The sequence below is a fragment of the Nerophis lumbriciformis genome, linkage group LG01 (genome assembly GCF_033978685.3).
Source record: "Nerophis lumbriciformis linkage group LG01, RoL_Nlum_v2.1, whole genome shotgun sequence".
NCBI classification, from domain to species: domain Eukaryota; kingdom Metazoa; phylum Chordata; class Actinopteri; order Syngnathiformes; family Syngnathidae; genus Nerophis; species Nerophis lumbriciformis.
In genome coordinates this window covers 25,339,089-25,363,928 of record NC_084548.2, presented here as the reverse complement: position 1 = coordinate 25,363,928, position 24,840 = coordinate 25,339,089, and the positions used below count along the sequence as shown (strand labels likewise).

The 24,840-nt window shown below is 43.0% G+C and overlaps 1 protein-coding gene across 1 annotated transcript in view; it reads right to left on the bottom strand.

Annotated features, from left to right (window-relative positions):
* LOC133617766 (cilia- and flagella-associated protein 47-like) overlaps positions 1-24,840 on the bottom strand; it is a 165,910-nt gene that overhangs the window by 17,712 nt on the left and 123,358 nt on the right. Inside the window, exons 54-63 of the mRNA XM_061977973.1 lie at positions 17,215-17,268; positions 17,047-17,144; positions 16,789-16,964; positions 16,212-16,319; positions 14,246-14,357; positions 10,202-10,306; positions 9,871-10,027; positions 9,163-9,246; positions 6,749-6,875; positions 688-836 (exon numbers count right to left, since the gene is read on the bottom strand). Of these exons, the coding sequence (XP_061833957.1) occupies positions 688-836; positions 6,749-6,875; positions 9,163-9,246; positions 9,871-10,027; positions 10,202-10,306; positions 14,246-14,357; positions 16,212-16,319; positions 16,789-16,964; positions 17,047-17,144; positions 17,215-17,268 (1,170 nt within the window). The remainder of the gene's footprint in view (positions 1-687; positions 837-6,748; positions 6,876-9,162; positions 9,247-9,870; positions 10,028-10,201; positions 10,307-14,245; positions 14,358-16,211; positions 16,320-16,788; positions 16,965-17,046; positions 17,145-17,214; positions 17,269-24,840) is intronic.

Below are 24,840 nucleotides of genomic sequence, written 5' to 3'. Positions count from 1 at the left end.
GTAGGTTCACAGTGTGGCGTATATTTCTAACAGTGTTAAAGTTGTTTATACGGCCACCCTCAGTGTAACCTGTATCACTCTTGATCAAGTATGTGTTGCATTCACTTGTGTGTGCGTGCAGAAGCCCCACATATTATGTGACTGGGCCAGCACTCGTTGGACTGGATGAAAAGCGGACGTGACGATTTTCGGGAGGGGCACTGAAATTTGGGAGTCTCCCGGGAGGGTTGGCAAGTATGAGAATTAGCGGTGAAAGCGGTGTTACCGCGGCACCACTGTTGCATATAATCGGTGGGCCAGCTCTAGTGGTAATTTGATATTGCCTCAAGGGCCAAGTGAAGTTATACGGTGGGCCAATTTTGGCTCGCGGGCCAGAGTTTGACACCCATGGCCTACAATAACCAAGAACAGACATTGGCCTCCATCCCTCTTTCTCCTCTGTAAAAAAAAAGACACTCCGCTTTGGATCAAAGCATTGTGTTCGTGAATTACCGCGGTGACATGGGTATATCACTAGAAAGCACAGAACCTTTTGTTCCAGAAACCGTTTAAATGTGCAAATAGCTTGAGTCTACAGTTGGAAATAAGTGGACATTGTATGGCTTGTGAGCCGTAGTTTGCCCATGCCTGGTACGGTATATTGCTTGACACCCCACCTCCAATTAGAAAAAAAGATGAAACACACACATCCAGTGAGCAGCACATCAAGCTTCTTTTCCGTCTGGCAGCCCACTTCACACTGGAGCATGCAGAGCGCTGAGCTGTCATCCGCCTCTTTGACTGGAAACCCGCAGAGAGGGTAGATCCAACAGATGGTCGACAGCTTCTGAAGTGGCCTGTTAAATATGTGTATGGAGGACACTAAGTTAAATTGACCATCTCTCAGCATGGCGGACTCATATCGACATAAGCGGTCGTTGGCATAACCAAAAGACAAAGAGAATTGGTGACAAAGTATTTTTGACATGGTTTTCCGCAATTTGTACAAAACCCACATAATGCGTTTTGTTAGTTGTAGAAAGGAGGATTAAAGGACAGCTCAGATGTGTACTCTTTCGTCACAGAAGCCAATGCTTTGAAGGAAGTTCCTCTCCTGTGTCACCCTTCTTCATTGTTTTTCATTGCTTTTTACATCACCACAAATCAGTGACGTGCAGTCAGGGGAGGCAGGTGAGGCGGGGTCTCACGTGCCATCATGGAAAGAAAAAAAATTTAAAAAGAAAAAAAAAAATTAAATTGTTATATGTATCCAGTGATTATACTATAAAGTTATTTTCCATTTAACTTCACCAGTTTTAGATTATTTCTATTCAAAATCGCTGAATTTTCACATTTGCCGTTCAAATACTGAGAAGAGACTTGCGGTGATCAGCAGCCAGTTGAGGCACGTCACTGAGTTGAGCCTCTCCATGGATTGCGCAATGACTCGGCTAACTGCTGGCCTGCTGTGCAGTGAGACCGTATTGCTATATGAATTATATTATACATTTCCATAGTTTAGTTAGCTGAGGTATATAATGTACAGTGTATTTTGTCAACAATTGTATGTGTGTCACGTATTTCTTGTGCTGAGCAATCATAAAACTGCTGCGAAGAGGCACTGTGTGAGGCTTGCAGTAATCCCGCCTCCTGGTGGTAGAGGGCGGTAGTGATCCCAGGGAGCATTTCTGCGACTACTCGGCTGCAGAAGAAGTGACAACAAGCAGCAACAGTTAGCAGCGATCGTTTATTTTTTCCTCTTGCCTGGACTATTAACATGGAGGATTACATATCTAAAATAAAACAGTTTTCTAAACTGGACTTTCAATCGAAGCAGGAGGTAATACTTAAAGGAAGATCTCCATCGAGACAGAGACTTTTAAAACTGAAGAAAGATAAGGAAGACTTCTATAAACAAGTTATCGATGCTTTTGTTCAAAAGGAGCTGCGCATGGACTTCATTTATAAGTAAAGGTAAGACTATAATAACGTTTTTTTAATTAAATGTGCTTTTTTGTGTGCTACAGTTTGTATGGGTAAAGTTAAAGTTAAGTTAAAGTATCAATGATTGTCACACACACACTAGGTGTGGTGAAATTTGTCCTCTGCATTTGACCCATCCCCTTGATCACCCCCTGGGATGTGAGGGGAGCAGTGGGCAGCAGCGGCGCCGCGCCCGGGAATCATTTTTGGTGATTTAACCCCCAATTCCAACCCTTGATGCTGAGTGCCAAGCAGGGAAGAATGCTGGTATGAACTTTTAAACATAACCCAATAACTTCTGCCAATCAAATGGTGAATAAGATACTCTTTAGGGTTCACATGTTTGTAAATCTGACTGTGATGAAGTCAGTGCCTCACCAGTCATGAACCTCACCGCACGTCACTGCCACAAATCTGCTTTGCAAAGTCGCGCAAATGATAATGATGAAGTTTACAAGGCTACTACATATGTCGACATAAACAAACCCATTAGTCACAGAAATGACCACTTTGGGTCCCGCATTTTCAACTACAGCGGTCAACGATGTGTGTCAACATTGACTTAAAGTGGTCCTATTTTGCAAAACCAACTTTTCTTAACTGGTGGTATCTGTTTTTGTGTATTTGAGATCTGCATAAGTCCTGAAAATTTTAAATCAAACCATGGAGGCATGGCGGAAATATTTATATAACAATATTGCCTTCCAATAACCTGACTCTCGCCAGATCCTTGTAGTTCGCTGAGCTCCACACAAGGATCTGGGAGTTCTCAATAGGAGATGTATTTCAGAAGGCGGGGCCTTGTAAAAAAAATCATTGTATGTGATTGGATAAACCACTTGTCCGTTATCTTGAATGACGTGCTACTTCAGCCACTCACATCGAAATCAACCCGTGACGCTGATGAGAGCGACGCTGGGAAATCCAAACTTGGTCGGAAGAAGAGCCAAAACATCCTTGCTACCATGAATGCCTTCAAAACCGTTCTCTGTTCATCTTTTAAATAATTAATATTCGATCGATGTCGCAAAACAGTTGCAATAGCAGAATCAATGTCAGCACATGACTCTTTGCTCCGTGCCGCCATTGTTGTTTGAATCAAACAGTCCCTTCGGCGCTACGTCACATCTACGAAATCCCGTCCAGCGATCCGGATTGGTTCATTATCTTTTGCTATCTGGAAGGAGTTTGCAATGCCTTCCAGCCCAGATCCTTGTGTGGAGCTCAGCGAACTACAAGGATCTGGCGAGAGTCAGGTTAGCCTTCCAAGCTTGCTCCAAATAAGCCGTTGGGAATTTGAGATTTTACTGGCAAATTTTGGCTTATTTACGTCAGCGGATATCTCCATACATGGTAGAGGTTTACCCAAAGAGCTGTGCCATACTTGCCAACCTTGAGACCTCCGATTTCGGGAGGTGGGGGGTGGCGATGGGGGTCGTGGTCGGGGGTGGGACGGGGGCGTGGTTGGGGCGGGGGCGTGGTTAAGAGGGGAGGAGTATATTGACAGCTAGAATTCACCAAGTCAAGTATTTCATACATATATATATATATATACATACATATATATATATATATATACACATATACATACATATATATATATATATATATATACATATATATATATATATATATATATATACATATATATATATATATATATATATATACATATATATATATATATATACATATATATACATATATATATATATATACATATATATACATATATATATATATATACATATATATACATATATATATATATATATACATATATATACATATATATATATATATACATATATATACATTATATATATATATATATATATATATATATATATATACATACAGGTAAAAGCCAGTAAATTAGAATATTTTGAAAAACTTTATTTATTTCAGTAATTGCATTCAAAAGGTGTAACTTGTACATTATATTTATTCATTGCACACAGACTGATGCATTCAAATGTTTATTTCATTTAATTTTGATGATTTGAAGTGGCAACAAATGAAAATCCAAAACTCCGTGTGTCACAAAATTAGAATATTACTTAAGGCTAATACAAAAAAGGGATTTTTAGAAATGTTGGCCAACTGAAAAGTATGAAAATGAAAAATATGAGCATGTACAATACTCAATACTTGGTTGGAGCTCCTTTTGCCTCAATTACTGCGTTAATGCGGCGTGGCATGGAGTCGATGAGTTTCTGGCACTGCTCAGGTGTTATGAGAGCCCAGGTTGCTCTGATAGTGGCCTTCAACTCTTCTGCGTATTTGGGTCTGGCATTCTGCATCTTCCTTTTCACAAAACCCCACAGATTTTCTATGGGGCTAAGGTCAGGGGAGTTGGCGGGCCAATTTAGAACAGAAATACCATGGTCCGTAAACCAGGCACGGGTAGATTTTGCGCTGTGTGCAGGCGCCAAGTCCTGTTGGAACTTGAAATCTCCATCTCCATAGAGCAGGTCAGCAGCAGGAAGCATGAAGTGCTCTAAAACTTGCTGGTAGACGGCTGCGTTGACCCTGGATCTCAGGAAACAGAGTGGACCGACACCAGCAGATGACATGGCACCCCAAACCATCACCCAACCATGCAAATTTTGCATTTCCTTTGGAAATCGAGGTCCCAGAGTCTGGAGGAAGACAGGAGAGGCACAGGATCCACGTTGCCTGAAGTCTAGTGTAAAGTTTCCACCATCAGTGATGGTTTGGGGTGCCATGTCATCTGCTGGTGTCGGTCCACTCTGTTTCCTGAGATCCAGGGTCAACGCAGCCGTCTACCAGCAAGTTTTAGAGCACTTCATGCTTCCTGCTGCTGACCTGCTCTATGGAGATGGAGATTTCAAGTTCCAACAGGACTTGGCGCCTGCACACAGCGCAAAATCTACCCGTGCCTGGTTTACGGACCATGGTATTTCTGTTCTAAATTGGCCCGCCAACTCCCCTGACCTTAGCCCCATAGAAAATCTGTGGGGTATTGTGAAAAGGAAGATGCAGAATGCCAGACCCAAAAACGCAGAAGAGTTGAAGGCCACTATCAGAGCAACCTGGGCTCTCATAACACCTGAGCAGTGCCAGAAACTCATCGACTCCATGCCACGCCGCATTAACGCAGTAATTGATGCAAAAGGAGCTCCAACCAAGTATTGAGTATTGTACATGCTCATATTTTTCATTTTCATACTTTTCAGTTGGCCAACATTTCTAAAAATCCCTTTTTTGTATTAGCCTTAAGTAATATTCTAATTTTGTGACACATGGAATTTTGGATTTTCATTTGTTGCCACTTCAAATCATCAAAATTAAATGAAATAAACATTTGAATGCATCAGTCTGTGTGCAATGAATAAATATAATGTACAAGTTACACCTTTTGAATGCAATTACTGAAATAAATCAAGTTTTTCAAAATATTCTAATTTACTGGCTTTTACCTGTATATATATATATATATACTGTATATATATATATATATATACTGTATATATATATATATACTATATATATATATATATATATATATATATATATATATATATATACATATATATATATATATATATATATATATATAGTATATATATATATATACAACCTGAAAATATGCAAACAAAACTGTGTTTAGATAATTGATACTTCAAACTTGCATAAATAAATCTTAAGGAATATAACATAACTTGGCTTCTGAGAGCTTCAAAATGTAATGAATAAAATGCTAATGTTGTTGATAAACAAGCAATTATTTTAATAATTAAATATGGTCATTTTAAATGAATTATTATGATCATTTAAAATTTATTATTTCAAATATGATTATTTTAATGTATATTTCTATGGCTGGATGTAATAAGGAGTCAGAAAAAATACAAATAAAAATACAATTAATTTTGATGTTTTTAGCAAAATATAGTAGAAATGTATTTAGTTTTTTTTTTTAAATTAATAAATATATTTATTTTTAGGTAAGATAAACATAATAAAACAATTTATCTCTAGTCTGGATGATTTAGTTCTTGTCACCCTGTTGTCCTCCCGACATAAAAAAAAAGGCTGTCCTCACTCAGGTCCGCATGGAGCTGGAGGGGGCGGGGCTTCCAGCTCCGGCTGAAAATCGGTAGATTTTCGGGAGAATATTTGTCCCGGGAGGTTTTCGGGAGAGGCGCTGAATTTCGGGAGTCTCCCGGAAAATTCGGGAGGGTTGGCAAGTATGCACAAGTTTGCCATTTTTATTCAGTTGTAGTCTAACAATGTAGTCAACACGTTCCTTTTTTTCTCTATATTCTCTTGTTGTGGGGCAGACTGGCTCGTACACGCACAAGCTAAAATCCTCCGCTGTTGCCATTTCGAATAAAAAGTAGCGTATAGTTCTGACTTATTATATCAGTCAGTCGACTTGATATGGAAAAGTACTACATGGCTGACTGGGTGAAGACGCAGTCGAAGAGGCCGTTGCCTGGAGGAGAGCTTCGGCACGTAAATAAGACCGCCCACAAAACGGCACATTTTGAAGAGATAGTCAGAAAGCGGCTTGATGATGGTCTGTAAAACGAAATCTATGCACAATGTTGACCTAATCACAAATATACATGCTATATAGACCATAAGGAAGTGTTTTAAATTTAGAAGAAAAAAAATCAAATGAACATGGGGCTCCAGGATTTAAAGAGTTGGTCAACATAAACGTATACAGCCAGCCCTCAATTCCATTCTTTGACAGCAACACTCAAGTTAGGATGATAAATTTTACTTTTATAAATAAATTAAAAAAACAACACACCTTTTAATGCTAGTAATGATGTCAAGTGGCTTCATGGTGATGCATAGCCAAGCCTGTTGTGGGTCCATAGACTTGGGCGCAAACAACACCGGCACATTCAGACTGCCCCCGTTGCTGATCTGTAAACCTGCAAACATAGCAAAAACTAAAATCAAAGCAAGATTAAATAATTAATAAATCAAAATCAACAACACTTAATTTTGACTAAGATATTTTTTTTATTTCTATGTTAGACCAATTTCCTAATTTCCTTATGAAGGTAATGTTTACTAAGATCAGAGATAACCGGAGTTGGGGCATGCCCGGAGTTGGGGCACGATGGCGAGCGCCTGGTGGCCGGGCCTGTCCCCATGGGGCCCGGCCGGGCACAGCCCGAAGAGGCAACGTGGGTCCCCCCTCCAATGGGCTCACCACTCGTGGGAGGGCCCATAGAGGTCGGGTGCGTTTTGAGCTGGGCGGCAGGACACTTGGCGGTCCAATTCTCGGCTACATATGCTAGCTCTTGGGACGTGGAATATCACCTCACTGGGGGGAAGGAGCCTGAGCTAGTGTGCGATTCTGGACCACCATCCGCCGCCTCAGGAAGGGGAAGCAGTGCACTGTCAACACCGTGTATGGTGAGGTGGTGTTCTGCTGACCTCGACTGTGGATGTTGTGGATCGGTGGAGGGAATACTTTGAAGACCTCCTCATTCCCACCAACACGTCTTCATATGAGTGAGCAGTGCCTGGGGAATCTGTGGTGGGCTCTCCTATTTCTGGGGATGAGGTTGCTGAGGAAGTTAAAAAGCTCCTCGGTGGCAAGGCTCCGGGGGTGGATGAGATCCGCCCGGAGATCCTTAAGGCTCTGGATGCTGTGGGGCTGTCTTGGTTGACAAGACTCTGCAGCATCGCGTGGACATCAGGGGCGGTACCTCTGGATTGGCAGACCAGGGTGGTGGTTCCTCTCTTTAAGAAGGGGAACCGGAGGGTGTGTTCCAACTATCGTAGGATCACACTCCTCAGCCTTCCCGGTAAGGTCCATTCAGGTGTATTGGAGAAGAGGCTACGCCGGATAGTCGAACCTCGGATTCAGGAGGAACAGTGTGGTTTTCGTCCTGGTCGTGGAACTGTGGACCAGCTCTATACTCTCGGTAGTGTCCTTGAGGGTGCATGGGAGTTTGCCCAACCAGTCTACATGTGCTTTGTGGACTTGGAGAAGGCCTTCGACCGTGTCCCTCAGAAAGTCCTGTGGAGAGTGCTCAGAGAGTATGGGGTTTCGGACTGTCTGATTGTGGCAGTCCGCTCCCTGTACGATCAGTGTCAGAGCTTGGTCCGCATTGCCGGCAGTAAGTCGGACCCGTTTCCAGTGAGGGTTGGTCTCCGCCAAGGCTGCCCTTTGTCACCGATTCTGTTCATAACTTTTATGGACAGAATTTCTAGGCGCAGTCAAGGCGTTGAGGGGATCTGGTTTGGTGGCTGCAGGATTAGGTCTCTGATTTTTGTAGATGATGTGGTCCTGATGGCTTCATCTAGCCAGGATCTTCAGCTCTCACTGGATCGGTTCGCAGCCGAGTGTGAAGCGACTGGGATGAGAATCAGCACCTCCAAGTCCGAGTCCATGGTTCTCGCCCGGAAAAGGGTGGAGTGCTATCTCCGGGTTGGGGAGGAGACCCTGCCCCAAGTGGAGGAGTTCAAGTACCTCAGAGTCTTGTGCAGGAGTGAGAGAAGAGTGGATCGTGAGATCGACAGGCAGATCGGTGCGGCGTCTTCAGTAATGTGTACGCTGTATCGATCCGTTGTGGTGAAGAAGGAGCTGAGCCGAAAGGCAAAGCTCTCAATTTACCGGTCGATCTACGTTCCCATCCTCACCTATGGTCATGAGCTTTGGGTTATGACCGAAAGGACAAGATCACGGGTACAAGCGGCCGAAATGAGTTTCCTCCGCCGGGTGGCAGGGCTCTCCCTTAGAGATAGGGTGAGAAGCTCTGCCATCCTCCACATCGAGAGGAGCCAGATGAGGTGATTCGGGCATCTGGTCAGGATGCCATCCGAACGCCTCCCTCGGGAGGTGTTTAGGGCACGTCTGATCGGTAGGAGGCCACAGGGAAGACCCAGGACACGTTGGGTAGACTATGTCTCCCGGCTGGCCATTAATTGATTTACATGGACCCCGACTTAAACAAGTTGAAAAACTTGTTCAGGTGTTACCATTTAGTGGTAAATTGTACGGAATATGTACTGTGCAATCTACTAATAAAAGTTTCAATCAATCAATCAATGGCCTCGTAACGCCTCGGGGTCTCCTGGGAAGAGCTGGACGAAGTGGCTGGGGAGAGGAAAGTCTGGGCTTCCCTGCTTAGGCTGCTGCCCTCGCGACCCGACCTCGGAAAAGCGGAAGAAGATGGATGGATGGATGGATGGCACGGATTGTACCTTCAGCATGGTCCAAAGACAGAGAGAACGCCCACTTGTCAGAAGTCACCTGAGGGCAGTCAGGCGTCACACTGGGATCCTTTTCTATTTCACACAAAAATATATCAACAAGTGATTACAAGGTGTGTTTGTATGGACAACCAACATTTTATTTATACATTTATATTTATACAATGGAATCTATTTAAGTTGATGCCTCGCAGACTGGCTGACTCATGACAACATGAGTGTTTGTTGACATAACCAAACCTAAACTAGCCCTATTTGGCCAGAGAAATAAGGAACATGGGTAATATAAAAATAATTATTTTTGAACTTGTTGACATGGTTTTCCTCTATTTGAGCATATTTAGGCCCCGAGCAGCAAAAATCTGCAAAGACACTATTGTAATTTCATGTAGATTCTTGTTATACGATTTGCTATACTCTTATACGCTTATCTGCTGCAGGAATTTTGTTGTATGTACTGACTACAATGACCAAGTTTACAAACATGGGAACGTCTATCTTCTGGTGGTTAACAATATATACAAATGAATCGGGTGCATTATTGTAAAGCTAACTTTGCACTGAACAGGAAGTTTTGATTGACATAGACAAGTTTTCAACATAAGCGAGACTGACTTAAATGGATTCTATTGTATACATATATTTTTCATTATATCGTTACAGAAAACCAAGTGAACCCCATCAGGAGCACCATGTAACCTGTGAGTGTGATCCTGAGTGTAGCCGAGAAATCAGTGGGGTTTTTGAAGGGAACCATAATGGACTCGCTGGAACCAACTGGGCAAGAGAAGCTCAGAGGTTCTTCCCGGCTCGGCATGAGACCCCGGCCAAACAACAACACGCACCATTGCTGCATCTACAGTAAAACCAGAGACATTATGGTGTACAGAAACACACACAATCAGAGGGGAAAGCCTTTAAATAGAGCCAACATTCACGCTAATGAACACAAAATTAAACAATGTTTAAAACCACACACTGTCGTTAAAACTGTGAGCAATGAATATGCGCTGTGTGTCTTTGTAAACACCTGAGGGCATGTGAAAGTTATCTTGGCTACATGGTCACCCTCTCCTAAGGATGATGGAGTGAAGCGGACCTCTAGCTGAGTGGAAGAGTGGGGCTCCACAATAAGCTGAAACAAACACAAAATTACACACATAAAGTTGTCATACAGACAATAAACTTCCAAAAAGCAGCAACAATGCACTGATACGATTTGTGAACCCTACTACACCTCAGTCATTAAGAATGAAATAACTTTAAAAAGAAATATTGAAATATATATATACATAATTTCTGAGGACAAAATGAGGATTATTTGGATTAAGAGCTAGGATTATAAACATGAATTTTAAAATTAAGTGTGGGGGTTAAGATTTAGGGTTAAGTATGTCTGTGTAGATTCTCAAAGATTGCTAAAGGTTAGGTTTAGGCATGATGATTTTACATTTAAGCTCAGGTACAAATACACCTTGTGTTGGGTCAGGGTTGTCCAAAGTGTGTTTGTGGGCCAACGTTTAGTTTTCAATGAGAAAAAATCCAGTACAAAGTAGAGGAGATCCACGATTGAGGCAAAAATAACCCAGAGGAAGAGCGGTGGAAGGCAAGAGCGACAGAGATAATAGCCTGGACAAGGTGGGAACTGATAAATAGGATGTTGACATGGGCAGACCTATGGAGACTAGAGTCATTCCAGATTTACTTCTGAAGATTTTGACACCCTATCTACCTATGTGAACCTGCACAGGCACGAGGGACGACCTAATGTATAAGATCTGCAGGAAAGTTGGGCCAAGGCACAAAGCCTTTCAGAATTCAACATCGCTCTGTCCCAAGTATGATACAGGTGGCGTCACAACAAAGTGCTAGCTCTGCCCGCTGACATTCTACAGTAGGCAAGAACCTGAAAACGGCAACGCACGGCAAGCCCCTGCAAAACCAGAAGGCCCCAGTTCCCTGATGTCAATCACATTACCACCTTACGTCCAGACGCAATCCTATTCTCCACTGAAGAAAAAAACATATACATTTGAGCGCTATGAAGATCTAGTGCAAGACTGCAGGCACAAAGGATGGCAGACGTTGTTGTACCGGTACGAGGTTGCATGCAGAGGCTTCCCTACTGAATCCGAATAGAAGTTTCTGACAGAGGTGGAACTGATGGGAAGTGAGAGGAAGATGGCAGTATGACGACTGAGTGAGGTGGCAGAGAGAGGCTCCTGTTGAAGGAGGGATGAGGCAAGCAGGGAGTCAGGAGTGATTGCAGGCATTATATAACGACCATGAGGAGAACCACAAGAACGTAAACACACAAGAGTGTTGTAAACACCAGTGGTACTTTGTATGGATGTTTTGTTCCGATAGCTCAGCATACATTGATTTATATTTGATTGGTTTTAGCATTTTGGGCAGCGTGGCTCAGATAGTAGAGTGGCCGTGCCAGCAACTTGAGGGTTCTCGGTTTGATTCCAACTTCCACCATCTTAGTCACTCCTGTTGTGTTCTTTGGCAAGACACCTTACCCACCTTGCATTCAGTGCCAGCCACACTGGTTTAAATGGAGTTTAAATATGTAGATAATGGATTTCACTATGTAGAGCGCTTTGAGTCTCGAGAAGAAAAGCATTACAGGTAAAAGCCAGTAAATTAGAATATTTTGAAAAACTTGATTTATTTCAGTAATTGCATTCAAAAGGTGTAACTTGTACATTATATTTATTCATTGCACACAGACTGATGCATTCAAATGTTTATTTCATTTAATTTTGATGATCTTTCTGTGTGGAGTTTGCATGTTCTCCCCGTGACTGCGTGGGTTCCCTCCGGGTACTCCGGCTTCCTCCCACTTCCAAAGACATGCACCTGGGGATAAGTTGATTGGCAACACTAAATTGGCCCTAGTGTGTGGATGTGAGTGTGACTGTTGTCTGTCTATCTGTGTTGGCCCTGCGATGAGGTGGCGACTTGTCCAGGGTGTACCCCGCCTTCCGCCCGATTGTAGCTGAGATAGGCTCCAGCGCCCCCCGCGACCCCAAAGGGAATAAGCGGTAGGAAATGGATGGATGGATGGATGGATGGATTTGAAGTGGCAACAAATGAAAATCCAAAATTCCGTGTGTCACAAAATTAGAATATTACTTAAGGCTAATACAAAAAAGGGATTTTTAGAAATGTTGGCCAACTGAAAAGTATGAAAATGAAAAATATGAGCATGTACAATACTCAATACTTGGTTGGAGCTCCTTTTGCCTCAATTACTGCGTTAATGCGGCGTGGCATGGAGTCGATGAGTTTCTGGCACTGCTCAGGTGTTATGAGAGCCCAGGTTGCTCTGATAGTGGCCTTCAACTCTTCTGCGTTTTTGGGTCTGGCATTCTGCATCTTCCTTTTCACAAAACCCCACAAATTTTCTATGGGGCTAAGGTCAGGGGAGTTGGCGGGCCAATTTAGAACAGAAATACCATGGTCCGTAAACCAGGCACGGGTAGATTTTGCGCTGTGTGCAGGCGCCAAGTCCTGTTGGAACTTGAAATCTCCAACTCCATAGAGCAGGTCAGCAGCAGGAAGCATGAAGTGCTCTAAAACTTGCTGGTAGACGGCTGCGTTGACCCTGGATCTCAGGAAACAGAGTGGACCGACACCAGCAGATGACATGGCACCCCAAACCATCACCCAACCATGCAAATTTTGCATTTCCTTTGGAAATCGAGGTCCCAGAGTCTGGAGGAAGACAGGAGAGGCACAGGATCCACGTTGCCTGAAGTCTAGTGTAAAGTTTCCACCATCAGTGATGGTTTGGGGTGCCATGTCATCTGCTGGTGTCGGTCCACTCTGTTTCCTGAGATCCAGGGTCAACGCAGCCGTCTACCAGCAAGTTTTAGAGCACTTCATGCTTCCTGCTGCTGACCTGCTCAATGGAGATGGAGATTTCAAGTTCCAACAGGACTTGGCGCCTGCACACAGCGCAAAATCTACCCGTGCCTGGTTTACGGACCATGGTATTTCTGTTCTAAATTGGCCCGCCAACTCCCCTGACCTTAGCCCCATAGAAAATCTGTGGGGTATTGTGAAAAGGAAGATGCAGAATGCCAGACCCAAAAACGCAGAAGAGTTGAAGGCCACTATCAGAGCAACCTGGGCTTTCATAACACCTGAGCAGTGCCAGAAACTCATCGACTCCATGCCACGCCGCATTAACGCAGTAATTGAGGCAAAAGGAGCTCCAACCAAGTATTGAGTATTGTACATGCTCATATTTTTCATTTTCATACTTTTCAGTTGGCCAACATTTCTAAAAATCCCTTTTTTGTATTAGCCTTAAGTAATATTCTAATTTTGTGACACACTGAATTTTGGATTTTCATTTGTTGCCACTTCAAATCATCAAAATTAAATGAAATAAACATTTGAATGCATCAGTCTGTGTGCAATGAATAAATATAATGTACAAGTTACACCTTTTGAATGCAATTACTGAAATAAATCAAGTTTTTCAAAATATTCTAATTTACTGGCTTTTACCTGTATATAAATATAATTCACTTCACTTCACGTTTTTATTCTTCAAAGTTTGGACATCTGTGTTGGATCAATTGTCATAGATGATTCTGACTGGGACCCAAGGGTGCATTTATTTGACAATTCTCTAATAACACATGAAAAATGTCTGTAGGCTCATAGGTTTACAATTTGACGTGTATAAGTTATTACAATCTGTTAGGGTCACATACTGGAAGTGACCATATTTGGATGTTTGTCATTGCAGCGTAAAGAGAAAAAAATATATGGAATCGCATAGCCTCAGATCATGTTTTTCAAATTTGGATACAAATCAATAATAATGATAATATTAGAATATTAAACGTTTTGATTTCAGTTGTTGCTGTGTGGATAGACTGAATTGGAATCCATGGAGAAACTGAAAAGCATTCAGCATTTGTGTGCATGACGTTTTTTAATGCTTGACTATCTCAGCATTGGCAAGATGATTAAACACCAACAACCATAGACAGTTTGTCCATTGACAAGTAAACACAAGGTTTAGTTCAGGATGAGAAAAAAACATGCTTACAGTATTTCCTGAGCCCATTTCCAGAGTATAGTTCCTGGGGTTACTGTTGGCTACAATCAGCTCCACCTTGTCTGCTGTTGGGTTGACCACGGGGATGTACTGTTGCATCCATCTGAGACACACAACAATCACTTTTTGCAAACACCCAGAAGCTACAATTCCCTTAAAACTGCATGTGAATGCTGAGAGATGTTAAAGCAAATAACAGCAAAGCAAAGCTCTAGGCAGCATACAGTACATCGGAATGGACACGTGGTATGATGAACAAATTTAATTGTCTGTTCTAAACCAACTATTGTTAGGATTTTTAAAAAAGAATGAAAGGACCCATTGTGTCCAGATGACCAAAATGTTTTTCACAAGTTATTTAGTTTTTTGTTCCTGAAAATGAATCTGGCAGTCATTTCCCATAACATCAATTAGGTTTTGAGTAATAGGTAGATCACAAATTGTACTTTGAATGCCCCCTTTCCATTGCCAGACTCGATATGTCGCCCCCTCTTGGTGTGTTCTTTAGCCCATTTCCCCCCATACACAGTGTGGATAAAGGCAGGTAATACTACCGTATTTTTCAGACTATAAGTCGCAGTTTTTTTTCATAGTTTGGCCGGGGGTGCGACTTATACTCAGGAGCGACTTATGTGTGAAATTATTAACACATTACTGTAAACTATCAAATAATATTATTTAGCTCATTCACGTAAGAGACTAGACGTATGAGATTTCATGGGATTTAGCGATTAGGAGTGACAGATTGTTTGGTAAACGTATAGCATGTTCTATATGTTATAGTTATTTGAATGACTCTTACCATAATATGTTACGTTAACATACCAGGCACGTTCTCAGTTGGTTATTTATGCGTCATATAACGTACACTTATTCAGCCTATTGTTCACTATTCTTTATTTATTTTAAATTGCCTTGTCTATTCTTGGTGTTGGGTTTTATCAAATAAATTTCCCCAAAAAATGCAACTTATACTCCAGTGCGACTAATATGTTTTTTTCCTTCTTTATTATGAATTTTCGGCCGGAGCGACTTATACTCCAAAAAATACGGTAATATTTTCATTACGTGATTGCATGTTTTTGTCGCCCTGGTCCATGATTACTTCAAATATAAAATATAAAATGTATATAAATAAATATATATGAATATCAACATACACACCATATATATCAACATACACACCATACCCTGTGTTTCCTTATCTTTAGTGTCTGCCTGTATTTTATTCAGAATTTCATGACATTTTTAGTACTTATTCCTTTTCTTAAACTGTGTATACCCCTGTGTATTCCCACCCTTGTAAAGCTTCTGGAAATGTGAATTTCTCTTGGAGACAAATTAAGTATTGATCTATCTTTGTTCTTTCAGCATTTTGTGTAGCACAATTCAACTCAATTCAAGGTATATTTCCAGAAATAAAACACCAGTAGAGGAAGAAGCAAATTAGAATACTAGCAGCTTACCTTCTTTTTCTCCATTTTTTGAGTGCTTCTGCGAGCAATTCCATATTTACGATATGAGTACTATTAGGCTCCATAATGTAGCCACCGGTGTGTCTATTCCAAGCCAAAGAGGAGCCGTAAAGCCTCGGTGAAACCACCGCTTCCACAGAAGCGAAAAAGCCTCAAAGGACATTTTGACAAAAACTAACGTTATTTGCAAAATGTGTCAAATACACTGGAAACACAACTAACATAACTAATTTGAAATGACGACATGGAATCAGTGTCGACTGGGTTTATTTAAATCATGATGTGTTGTGATCAGGATGTAAATCATATCTAATCCAATCGCCATATTGTGTCTTAAATGTATCGTTGGTTATAATTGAAGATGTATATGGTATCAGAGATGCCTATCACTAGTGTACATAATACCTCAGCATTCAGCCAACTATGGTGAACAATTGCGTGCAATATGCAGCGTGGTTGTGTGTGTTTGTGTTGGTACCTACTTGCCCAGCTCACAGCAAGCCTGTGGTAGCGTGACAACTGGCGAAGGAATGGTAAACAAGTCCATTTGATACCAAAACTCTGCACCTTGCTCGGACTGAAACACCACGCTGGTAAAAGAACAAAACACCAAAGCAGTGACCATAGAATAAATATAATGCCTTTTAAAAGGAATTCTCTTGTCAAGTTCCGATTGGCAAATATGTTGCAATCCAGAGGTACAAAGATCACCCACTCAAGAGTAAAATCTGATTAAACAATTAAGAGTTCAAATCAATCACAAAGTGTGTTCGTGTGTGTGTGTTGTGTGTGCGTGTTGTGAGAGAGTTGACTGCATGAGCGATACATTGGCTCCTTGCGTATGCGACATTAGCGGTAAGCGAACCATGGGCGTCGGTATAAATGTGTTCCTCTGCAATGCTATTTTAGAAGATGAGAACTACTGTATTTTCAGTGTGTTTTGTTCTATTTTAAAAATATTTTGTACAAAACACATTCAAGTCGACAGTGAGGAAACACCACAACATCATTCCAGAGACGAAAGGAAAGAGAAATTGCGATCTGCTGATAGATTCTGACCTGCCTCTGCTCTTCCCCATTTTTCCAGGAGAAAACATGACTTTGTAGGCGATGGTCTCCTGCGGTGGAACCGAAGCCCAGGTAGCTCCATGCAAGTCGTCTCCTTCCAGGTCTACATTGAGCATGAGCAGTTCTCCCCCTGGGTTAGTGATTGGGATCTCTATGGCAACTGAGCTCTGGGAGTGTGTAACATTGCAAAATAAAACTTTGGATTTTGACTTATGATGGAAGTATAGGATAGCAGTTTGTTCAGCTTACTTGAACAGTGCATTGCACTGTAAAGGTGCTCACAGGTGCTGCAGGTTCACAAAATATTTCCAGAGTGTAGAACACCTCATAACGTCCAACTAAATTCCCTGGAATACAGATGGACATTTATAAGATATTCTGAAAAAAATTAAAAATTTTAAAAGTTAAAATGTTTACCTGTGTCACCGTCTGTCTCAGCTTTGTCATCAGTCTCAATGAATGATACACAACCTGGACAAACGTTTTTACATTTACTTCTTAACTGTCTTAACCCAGACACATTTTTGGTCCAAGGAAAAAACTAATAAACAGTACTTTGAATGGGAGCAAAAAAACATATATTCCTTGAAAATCATTGAAACACTTAAAGTGGTTTAATCAGAAAAAAATGTTGACAGTAACAAAGGATTCCTACAGCAATTTTAAGGAGAAAAGTCCCAAAACATGTTTTTTAAAAATGTTTTTATATGAATTAAATATATTGTAGCATCCAGAAGAAGTGCACACAAAGTCTGACGCTCTTTATTTTACTTTTATTGAGAAACCTAAGCTAACAGTTAAATTCAACGCTTATCTCGTTCCTCCCACATGCACGTCTATCCTCGTCCCTCATTTACGCAACCACACAACGCTTCCTCCTTCGCCAATCACCTTAAAGGGGTGGTACTTTCACGACCATGGGAACTCTAAATATCACCCACTCAGGAACACAGCATCAACCCTAGCAGGTCGTTACACTATCCCGCCCTTTCAAAGTCCCTCGTCCCCGAGGGGGACAACAAAAAGGCTGCATCAGCCTCCGGGGTCTTGTCGGAGTAGCAGTGAAATGTTGCCCTTTTTCGTGCACGTAGTAATTCCTTTTTTGTCTACGGCCAGCATTCCGCAGCGGGTTCCTAGCTAATTCATAGGATGACTCCAGCCGGTCTTGTAGTCTCTTGGCGTACCAGCCGGCACATCCGGGGGTCTACTCATCATCATTTCAGCGGGCGTACGGATATCTCGGCCCAGCATTAAAAAGGACGGGGAGCAAGAAGTGGAGTCTTGAACAACTGACCTGTATGCCATCAGCAAGAGGGGAACATGGCAATCCCAGACCCGCTGACATTTAGCCGTGACAATTGCCAACTGTTGCCCCAAGGTGCGGTTAAATCTCTCCACAAGCCCGTCACTTTGTGGGTGCAGGGGTGTGGTCCAGGTCTTCCCAAGAGCCAAGTTTCTCACACAACGTTGCAAAAAGCCTTGACTCAAGGTTTCTGCCTTGATCGGTGTGGACTATCCCTGGAACACCGAACCTGCTGGACATTCCTTCCAACAGCTTCTTGGTCGGGCAGGCTGTATGCTTGTAAAATAGTCCATTACTGTGACGATGTAGCGGTACAATTTTTCCGTGCAAGGGAAGGGCCCGAGGACATCTATCCCCACCCTCTCCATAGGAGTTGCATGTGGAATTGCTGTAGCTGTGCATGTGATCTATCTACAGGGCCCTTCTTTGCCATGCAGCTGTCACAATGCTCACAATAGTCAACCACTTCTCTTCTGTGTTGACCCCAATAAAAGGCTTGGCGGAGGCGGCTTAGGGTCTTGTAGATACCAATGTGGCCAGATCCCGGGGCCCCATACAACGCTTGTAGGACCGACTCTCTCAAAGTTTTTGGCACCACCACTTGACAGCGGGACTCCCCTGTTGCTGGTTCTCTCCAGCCTCTTTGTAGCGCACCATCAAACAGACACAGGGTTTCGAACATTGACTAGAGGCCCTTTGTAGCGCGTGAGAGCATGGCTAACTCCTCCCACAGTGGTCGCCGCTGCCCAGCCACCCATGTGCGCATGAGTCTGATGTCACTGTCCTCCTCTTGTCCAAGCTTCCACTGCAGTGATGGGTGGCTGCATCTGTCCATCGGTTGGCCCCCTTGCATCCACCACCGCACAAAACACCTTTGGCTGGAGTCCCTCCAGTGTGTCCTTTTTATCACAATATTGGCAGTAATTTGTGCTCCTGGCCTATGGGCCACGGTGAAGTCGTACGCCTGTAGTTCCTCAATCCAGCGTGCCAGCTGGTCTTCTGGCTCTTTGAATGACATAAGCAAATGCAAGGTGGCATGGTCGGTTCTGACTGTGAAATGAAGTCCGCCCAGGTAATCTTTGAAGTGACGGATAGCAGCGACTACCGCAAATATCTCCCGCCGGGTCACACAATAGCGCCGTTCGGCCTTGTTAAATGTCCTGCTATGGTATGCGATCACCTTTTCGCCTTCAGGTGTCACCTGAAGGTAAGACTGGAGTTAGGTGGAGAGAGGATGGGAGCCTCCACAAGGGCTCTCTACAGTGAGCTGAATGCTGTCTGACTATCTTCGGTCCAGGTAAAAGACTTTTGCAGCGGTGACGTTGGGGCATATTTTTAGGGGCTCGTATTGTCCCATCTATACGGCCCCTTCCCCCTTTCTCTTATTGACTGGAGTATGTGGACAATCACGGACAAAAGTGTCCAGCCTCCCCACAGCTACAACCCTGTTTTGAGCGACGATCATCACATAGGGTGGTTGCCAGAACCAACTGGGTCAGCGAACTCCATCCACGCTGGGTGCCCTGGCACCAGGTCCGACCCCTTTTGTTCTTTCACCTGAGGTGTATCACCAAGCACAACCCTCTGAGCACTGGTGTACAGCATCTCTCTCTCTGCAGCCAGCTCAAGGGCTGCCTGGAGGGATGTGGGGTGGGCCAGGAGTGTCTGAACAGCTGGTAGCAGGGCTTGGAGGAAGTGATAGCTCCCCCTGGATGGCTGCAGGCATGTGAGCGTGCGGTGGACCAGTCCCTCGAAGTCGTTAGCCAGGTCCCTTAGTTACTCACCTGGTCGCCACTGACGACTGCAAAGTTCTGAGCACAATTGGCTATCTGCTGAGCACAGTCCAAATCTCCTCTTCAGAGCCCCAACAAGAGCTCCATAATCAATTCTCTCTGCTGGGCTCAGTAGCAGCAGGCTTGACAAGGCATCATCAGTGAGGCACATTGCAAGCTGGAGGCACATTTCTTCTGGAGACCATCTTCCAGCCTGTGCCAACAGTTAAAATTGGGCATGAAATGCCTCCCAGTTCGCCTTGCCATCAAACCTGGGCGGAATTTCCCCATGGCAAGCAGCGTGCGGTGCACCTGTCAATGCTGTGTCTCTCCTTTCTCCCTCTCTCTCTTTCTTTGTGGCAGCTCCTCTCGGCCGGGATTCGCACAGACATCTGCAGCCGGCACCTTAAGTCCCCATTCAATGTCCTTCCTCTCCCGTTCAATCTTGACAAAGTCGCCAGGAAACATCGTGGCACCTACCTCCTGATGACGTAGTAGGCTTAGCACACAAGAAATGCTAGTATGCGCAAAGATTTACTTCGTGACACCAATTGTAGCGTCCAGAAGAAGTGCACACAAAGTCTAACCCTCTTTTTTTTAACTTTTATTGAGCAACCTAAGCTAACACAGCTCAATTCCAACTTTTATCTCGTTACTCCCACATGCACGTCTGTCCTCCTCCCTCATTTCCGTAACCACGCAACGCTTCCTCCTTCTTCGCCAATTACCTTGCAGGCGTGGTACGTTCATGACCATGGGAACTCTGAATATCACCCACTCAGGAACACGACATCAATCCCAGCAAGTCGTTACAATATAGTAAGAAAACTTCAATTGTAATATTAAACACACTCATACTTGCCAACTCTCCAATTTTCCTGGGAGAGTCCTGAAATTCAGTGGCCTTCCCAAAAATACAGCCAACATTTTCACAAATTTCTCCCAATTTTCCACTCAGACAACAATATTGCTACCAGCGTTCCCTCTAAGGCAGTGTTTTTCAACCACTGTGCCGTGAGATATAGTTTGGTGTGCCGTGGGAGGTTATGTAATTTCACCTAATTGGGTTAAAAATATTTTTTGCAAACCAGTAATTATAATCCGCAAATGTGCCATTGTTGAGTGTCTGTGCTGTCTAGAGCTTGGCAGAGTAACCGTGTAATACTCTTCCATATCAGTAGGTGGCAGCAGGTAGCTAATTTCTTTGTAGATGTCGGGAACAACGACGATGGTTTGCAAGTAAAAAGGTATCTAACGCTTAAACCAAAAATAAACAAAAGGCGAGTGCCGCTAAGAAAAGGCATTGAAGCTTAGGGAAGGCTATGCAAAACGAAGCTAAAACTGAACTGGCTGCAAAGTAAACAAAAACAGAATGCTGGACGACAGCAAAGACTTACAGCGTGTGGAGCAGACGGTGTCCACAAAGTACATCCGTGCATCCCATGACAATCAACACCAAAATAGGTGCGCAAGACAAGAACTAAAACACTACACACAGGAAAACTCAAAATAAGTCACAGCGTGATGTGACAGTTCGTGACAGTACACCTACTTTGAGACAAGAGCTATAGTGATGCACGGTTGGTTATGGTTTGAATTAATATCCAACAATTGTGAGAATGACTTTTTACTGTCAATATCGGCTGCTGAGTTTCATTTTTTAATGTTTTCTGCTGGTGGTGTGCCTGGGGATTTTTTCAATGAAAACAATGTGCCTTGGCTCAGAAAAGGTTGAAATACACTGCTCTAAGGTGCACGCCTATGGAATTGCGCACTGCTCACGTGTCCTCTGCGCACAGCAAATCTATGCCATGCACTAAAGCAAGTTCCATCTGAACTCTAAATAAAATAAACACCTAACAATGTATCCTGTATGATTTTGTAATGCAACTGTGAATGAAGTGGCTGAGGAGAGGGAAGTCTGGGCTTCCTTGCTTAGGCTGCTGGTCCTGCTACCCGACCTAGAATAAGCGGAATATGGATGGATGGATAGAACTGTGAATGACAGGTGACAACAATCGGCCACAACAGATAACAATGATTGTCATTCGTCAACACTGTTCAATTATTGTAACGTCTGTCGAGACGCTTTAGGGAGGACAGGAACTCCATCGATCAGTTTATTAAATATCCATTTTCTACCGCTTGTCCCGTTCATATTCGGCTGTAACCCCACCAAAAACATTTGTAAAACTCTTCTATCTTGCAAAACTGGTCATTGTCTGCCGTACAAAGCATGCTTAAACCAACTCTTTGTCATCTGTCATATCAACAGCAGCCGCCCGCTCTTTCTCACCTGCACCAACACACACACTCATGGCACTTCACCAGTGATGCATTTAAGGCTATACAAAAGGTCGGACAACTCCCACACCACACATAAAATTGTAATCGCAGGTGGTTACAATATGACTCCTCAATCAGATGTGCTTATTATCCTCTCATTTATGAGGAATGTTAATTTATGGATATTAATCATGAAAAGCTGTTACAGAAATGCATGTTTATCCCATGCCTAATTGTGCAACATGTGAATGTTTTATAGGAAAACTGCACTTTTGGGGGATTTTGCCCATCGTTCACAATCATTATGAGAGACAAGAACACCTTTTTTTCTTTTATTAGGATTTTAAAGATGATAAAAAAAAAACGCTTGGAAGATGCGGCTAATGGGAGTCACTGTTGGAGCCTTCAAAACCCTCCATCAACGTTTTGTATATACACTGTATGTCTATAGATAATGTAGTAACAGACACGTTCATAACAATATGTAATATGTTCAATATTTACTGTATTTTGATCATTTTAATCAATGACTGACTTATTCGGCGCTTTGATTTTAGTTTCCATAGCAGCGCACGTCTGACTTCTGGCAACAAATGTTTGTTCCTAATTCCGTAAACAAAACGCTTGTGTGTGTTCTAATCATGGCAGACTTGGTAACAAACAACAAAGACAACTACACTGCTTAACAAAATTAAAGGAACACTTTGAAAACAAATCAGATTTCAATGGTGAAAAAAAAATGTTGGATATCTATACTGATATGGACAGTTTAATGTCTCAGAAACAAAAAGATGCCACATCTTTTGATGGAAATAAAAGTTTTCAGCCTACAGAGGGCTCAGTATATAGACACCCCAAAAATCAAAGTGAAAAAATGATGTGGCAGGCTCGTCTATTTTGCCTGAATTCAATTTCTGCAACTCATAATTCTTTTCAATATCTTGTGTGGCCCCCACGTGCTTGTATGCATGCTTGACAACGTCGCGGCATGCTTCTAATGAGACGACGGATGGTGTCTTGTGGGATGTCCTCCCAGATCTGTCTAAGGGCATCAGTGAGCTCCTGTAAAGTCTGAGGAGCAACCTGGCGGAGTCTGATGGGCGAAATATTATGTCCCAGAGGTGTTCTATCGGGTTTAGATCAGGTGATCGTGAGGGCCATTCAATTGTGTCAATTCCTTCATCCTCCAGATACTGTCTGCATACTCTTGCCACATGAGGCCGGGCATTGTCGTGGACCAGGAGGAACCCAGGACCTACTGCAACAGCGTAGGGTCTGACCATGGGTGCAAGGATTTCATCCCGATACCTAATGGCAGTCAAACTGCCGTTCTCTAGCCTGTAGAGGTCTGTTCGTCCCTCCATGGAAATGCCTCCCCAGACCATCACTGACCCACCACCGAACGGGTCATGCTGAATGATGTTGCAGGCAACATAGCGCTCTCCTTGGCCTCTCCAGACCCTTTCACGTCTATCACAGGTGCTCAGGGTAAAGCTGCTCTCATCTGTGAAAAGCACATGGCGCCAGTGGCGGACTTGCCAATTCTGGTGTTCTATGGCAAATGCCAATCGAGCTCCACAGTTCTGAGCAGTGAGCACAGGGCACACTACAGGACGTCGTGCCCTGAGGCCACCCTTGTTTAGTCTGTTTCTGACTGTTTGGGCAGAGACATTCACACCAGTAGCCTGCTGGAGGTCATTCTGTAGGCCTCGGGCAGTGCTCAACCTGTTCCTCCTTGCACAAAGCAGCAGATATCGGTCCTGCTGATGGGATGAGGACCGTCTACGGCCCTGTCCAGCTCTCCTAGAGTAACTGCCTGTCTCCTGGAATCTCCTCCATGCTCTGGAGATGGTACTGGGAGACACATCAAATCTTCTTGCAACAGCACGCATTGATGTGTCATCCTGGAGGAGTAGGACAATCTGCGCAACTTCAGGAGGGTTAAGAAATCGCCTCATGCTCCCAGTCGTGATAATGACTCTAGCTAAAGCCAACACTTGTGGAAAAACAGTTAAAAAAGATCAAGAGGGAGGAACTTGAAATGGCCTCCACCTGCAAAACCAGTCCTGCTTTGGGGACCATCTCGTTGTTGCCCCTCTAGTGCACCTGTTGTTAATTCCATCAACAACAATGCAGCTGAAACTGATTAGCAACCCACTCTGCCACGTACCTGACCAAAACCTTATCAGAAAAGTGCAATTGAATTCATGCCATACCCAGATAAAAAACTGTTCCTTAAATTTTTTTGAGCAGTGTATTTTTGGACAAATGAGGATTTACAACCTTATCTTTTTGAAGCTGAATGAACGAAGGATTAACTGCTCCTTCTAGAAGCAAACACGAAGAAGAAGGTGAAACATTGGAGTGGACGAAAGCCAACAGAGTGAGGTGAAAGCAACTCGAAGCTGCAAATGTGGAATTTGGAGACAGGCTATTTCGACATAAATGGCGTGCTTAACCCAAATAAACCAGAACATTTTTTCCCGGCCAGCTGTACCAAAGAGACAACTGTCCATCGAGTGAGTCACACTTTATATGTATCATGATACACGCAGCACGTCATGTGTGTATTAGGGCTGCAGCTAACGATTATTTTTCTATCGATTAATCTATAGATTATTTTTTTGATTAATCGGTTAATCTATAGATTATTTTTTCGATTAATCTATAGATTATTTTTCC